General features: G+C 43.8%; 1 protein-coding gene across 1 annotated transcript; it reads right to left on the bottom strand.

The window, feature by feature from the left end:
• Positions 1-1,632: 1,632 nt before the first annotated feature.
• lrrc4.2 (leucine rich repeat containing 4.2) lies at positions 1,633-3,573 on the bottom strand (the record flags this gene model as incomplete). The annotated part of the gene is made up of 1 exon (XM_081372583.1): positions 1,633-3,573. The coding sequence occupies exon 1, from the start codon at positions 3,568-3,570 to the stop codon at positions 1,633-1,635; it is 1,938 nt and encodes a 645-aa protein (XP_081228709.1). The 5' UTR covers positions 3,571-3,573.
• Positions 3,574-3,985: the final 412 nt, after the last annotated feature.

Raw genomic sequence — 3,985 nt, 5'->3', positions numbered from 1 at the left:
GGAGATGTCGCAGGTTAAACAGATCAATAGAGGATTGTATTAAATGCTGCACTCAACCCTCTTAACATATGCTTCAGCTGAAGCACACTGCTTCCTGAGCTTTGAACGAGGCAAGCCATAACTTCATTATAAACGAGTAGAGATCACGTTTCAAATAACATTCAATCATTAAGCACTGCATCACAGGAAAATAGGCTGATGAGTTTGTGTGCATCTATGTGTGTCTACATGCACAAACCCATCACACATCTATCGGGATTAAGACATTACCACATTTCTGTAGCCAGAAATGTGACCATATGACAGTGCATTAGTGTAAATCTAATTAACTGTATCAGTGAAATAAATTTTCAGAAATGACAGAGAAGCATAGTGTTTCTATAACCTCTTATGTGGTCATCAGGATTGCATAATTAGGTAAATGTCCTACAGTTGAAAAAAAAAAGACAAGAGGAAGGAGTTTAGTTTAGAGAAATACAAACCAAATGTTTTCTTTTTTATTGTTGTAACCTCTGAAGACTCCTCATAAAAATAGCGTTGCTTAAAATAAGGACAAAAGAAAATTGCTGTTGGAACGATCTCCATAAAGGAAAGTCCATAATTCACACATTCATTTGAATCTCTTTCTCAATAAAGAAAATTTGAAACCATGTTAATGAATACCTGCAGCAAACCATCCAGTCACTGCAACCGTCTTATAAGTCTCGCAAACTAACATCCAGTTGAGCCCTTGCACTACTAATCTGAGGCAACTGTTGTAATGCATTTACTAAATTAGCCCTAAAAGCCATTTAAATTAAAATTAACGCAGTACAGGATCTGAAAGAAACAGGAAAAGCAATCAAAATCCAACTCATGAAGCTGGATGAAAAACCAAAGGATAGTCAATCCAATTTGTCAAAAACCAAGAGGAACATTAGAGAAATAGTCAGAGGGTTAAACTCAAAAAGCAAGCAGGATGTCTGTTCTGGAAACATATCGTTAAATGCTTGCTGCAAAACTATGGCGCAGCCCGAAAAAAAAAACGAAAAAAAAAAAAAAAACATTTGGCTGGGAGCTGCAGAACAGCAGACTCTGTAAATCCAGCTGCTCCATTCTCTCTTGGTGTCCATCCTGTGTTTTGCAATGTTTTGTTTCCTATCTCTTAAGCCAGTCTCATTTATTGCAAGTATAACATTTGGCACAATACAAATTCTTGGTGCTTTTAGAAGATAAGCCTTTAAAGATCAATCAGTGGACAGTTACTTAGAAAGTTCTCTGTATAAATGGGACTTTACTGCATCATATACAGCATGGTCTAAAAATCACAGGTTGCCCCTTTTCAAACAAATCTGTCTCTGTTTTCAATGTCGTATCAGCATCATCACATTTTCCCATCTTAAATAAGAGTTACAAGTTAGAAAATAGTTTAAATTCATTTTCACTTTTGTATAATCTGTTTCTTGTATCATCCCATAGTGGATTAATTTATATATTTATATTAATATATTTATGTATAAGCATGTACAAGAAAAACAGTCTCATTTTTGCACTGGGTACAAAAGTAATTGCTGTCTTTTCTGTTGTGCATTCTATTGCATGTTTTCATGATGAACAGAATAAAAGACAGAGCAGGAGAAGGCTGTAGGAATGTTATATCTGTGTTTCCTGTACCTTCTCCTTTGTGTGAGTTTTGATCTGGTAGGGTTCAGGAATGGTGCTGATGGTGGGGCGGGGACGGTGCAGGGAGTTCCCGATGTTGTTTTCTGCCCAAGGAGCAGAGTGTGCTGGTCTGCAGGAGCTGTAGCTGGGTTTGTAGGTGCTATTGTGATCTCTCAGGCTAGGTAACATCATCCCACTTTCACCTGGTATACTTGTCCCTGTATGGGTGGTAGGAACATTCTCATCCATCTGAATGACCTCTATAGTCCTAGCAGCTGACACTGTGCTCCTTTGCTGGTGCCGTTTACGCAGCTTGTAGAAAGCAATAAGCATAGCGGCAGCGAGCAAGGTGACTGCCACAAAGCAGCCTATGATGATCTTGGTTGTCTTCATGACCTCGTCAAGACTGGCAGGTGGGCGTGTCGTTCCACGTACAGTCGGCACAGAGACCTGTCGAGGTGTTTGAAGTAAAACTGTCGGTGTAGAGATAAAAACTGGCTGAAAGACGGAGGGGGAGGCGGTTACCGTCTTTGGCTTGATCACTTCCTGTGAGGTGGTCTCTACTTCCTCCACTGTCACCGTAGTGAAGTAACTCAGGTTAGAAGTGTTGAGCTCAGCCGCAGTCACATTCAGGTAGGCCGAAGCATTGGAGTTTCCAGCCATGTTGGTCACCATGCAGGTATACACACCTGTATCTGCTGGGAGCACATTGGAGAAGTTTAGTGTCCCATCATTGAGCACTGATATCCGTGGGTGATTAGAGCCATGGGTCAAAACTGTTCCATTAGGCAGGAGCCATCTAACTGATGACATGGGGGCCGTACGACATTTTAGCTCAGCTACACGTTCAGCAGAGATGTTAAGATCCCTTGGGGCATCCAGTATGAAAGGTGCTGAGCACTGGAAAGTGCTCTGGTCCACCTCCACCAGGTAGCGTCCACGTAGGTAAGCAGGGGTGTGGCAGCGGCCACAGCAGGTGGAATTAGTGGGAATGTACTCCCTCAGCCACCAAGCCAGCCACACAACATCACAGTCACACCGCCAAGGGTTGTGGTGCAAATGGAGCTCCACCAGGTAACTCAAGGGCGAAAAAAGGTCATGCGGCAAAGAGCTAAGGTTATTGTGGGCCAGGTTGAGCTCAACCAAGGCCGTGACATCATCAAATGCATTTCTCTCTATAGTGGTGATCCGAGAGTTCATAATCCACAGCTTTTTAAGGGATTTCAAACCCCTGAAGGATCCAGGTTTTATCTCTGGAAAGTAGTTCTCAGACATTTCTAGCTCCTCCAGCCCCACCAAAGGGGTCAGGACTGGCATTTCCCGTAGGTTACACATTCCAAGGTTTAAGTATTTCAAGTTGTATAATCCCTCAAAAGCACCCTCAGAAATATACTCCAGCTTCTTTAACTCTCCCAGATCCAGACGCATTAAAGAGGGAACACGGTTAAATGCGTAGGAAGGTATACTTTCGATAGGGTTGTTCCTGAGCCATAATTCCCGCAGTTTAGACAAGTACTCAAAAGCGCCACTTGGGATCACTGTCAATCGGTTGTCGAACAGCTCCAGTGTGTTGAGGCTGTTGAGGCCGCTGAAGGCCCCCACCTCAATTTGCCGAATAGAGTTCCTACCCAGTTGCAGTACCTCCAGGTGACGGAGGTGTTGAAATGTTCCAGCTTCAATTGTCTCTATGCTGTTCTCCATCAGGTTTAAATGGCGTGTGGTGGCAGGGATGCCAGGGGGCACTCGAACCAGGCCGCGCCTGGTGCACACTACTTTAACGAACTGGTTACCACAGGAGCAAACAGCAGGGCAGGTCAGTGGTCCGGAGGGGGTGGCGCACACACTCCACGATCGCACCATGAGGTAGACTGCACAGAGCAGGGCTGCGTTCCAGGCACGGTGCACAGTTACCTGCCACAAGAGACTCATGATGTGGCGCGTTCATAATTCAACATCGCGTGGGGATTCGGCTGGGGAACGGAGAACAGTGGCCCTACCCTGGTTTGAGCAAGACTCTGCATCTGTTTGCCATCGACAGTGCAGGATGGTGCTGTGTTAAACACAGAGAGGGAAAGAGAGGGAGAGATGGAGGAAGAAAAAGATGAGTGGAGAAGGGGAAAAAAGCTGACCTACAGAATAAATATGTTGAAATAGAAGGCACCTACCTCATTAGCTCTGAGTTGTCCTTAATATAATCCTTTATTTTGAAGCAAAACTCCAGCACCATTCACTCATGTTTCCCACTAAGATCACTGCACAACATTTTCAGTTATTTCTCTCATAAAAGTAAAGTGGAGCATGAACTGATTTGACAAAATGGCCCCTATTAATTCCAGAGAGAAGC

This window comes from Scardinius erythrophthalmus (assembly GCF_964197995.2).
Source record: "Scardinius erythrophthalmus genome assembly, chromosome: 8".
NCBI lineage: Eukaryota > Metazoa > Chordata > Actinopteri > Cypriniformes > Leuciscidae > Scardinius > Scardinius erythrophthalmus.
Note: the sequence above shows the minus strand (reverse complement) of the source record. Positions and strands in the feature narration are given on the sequence as shown.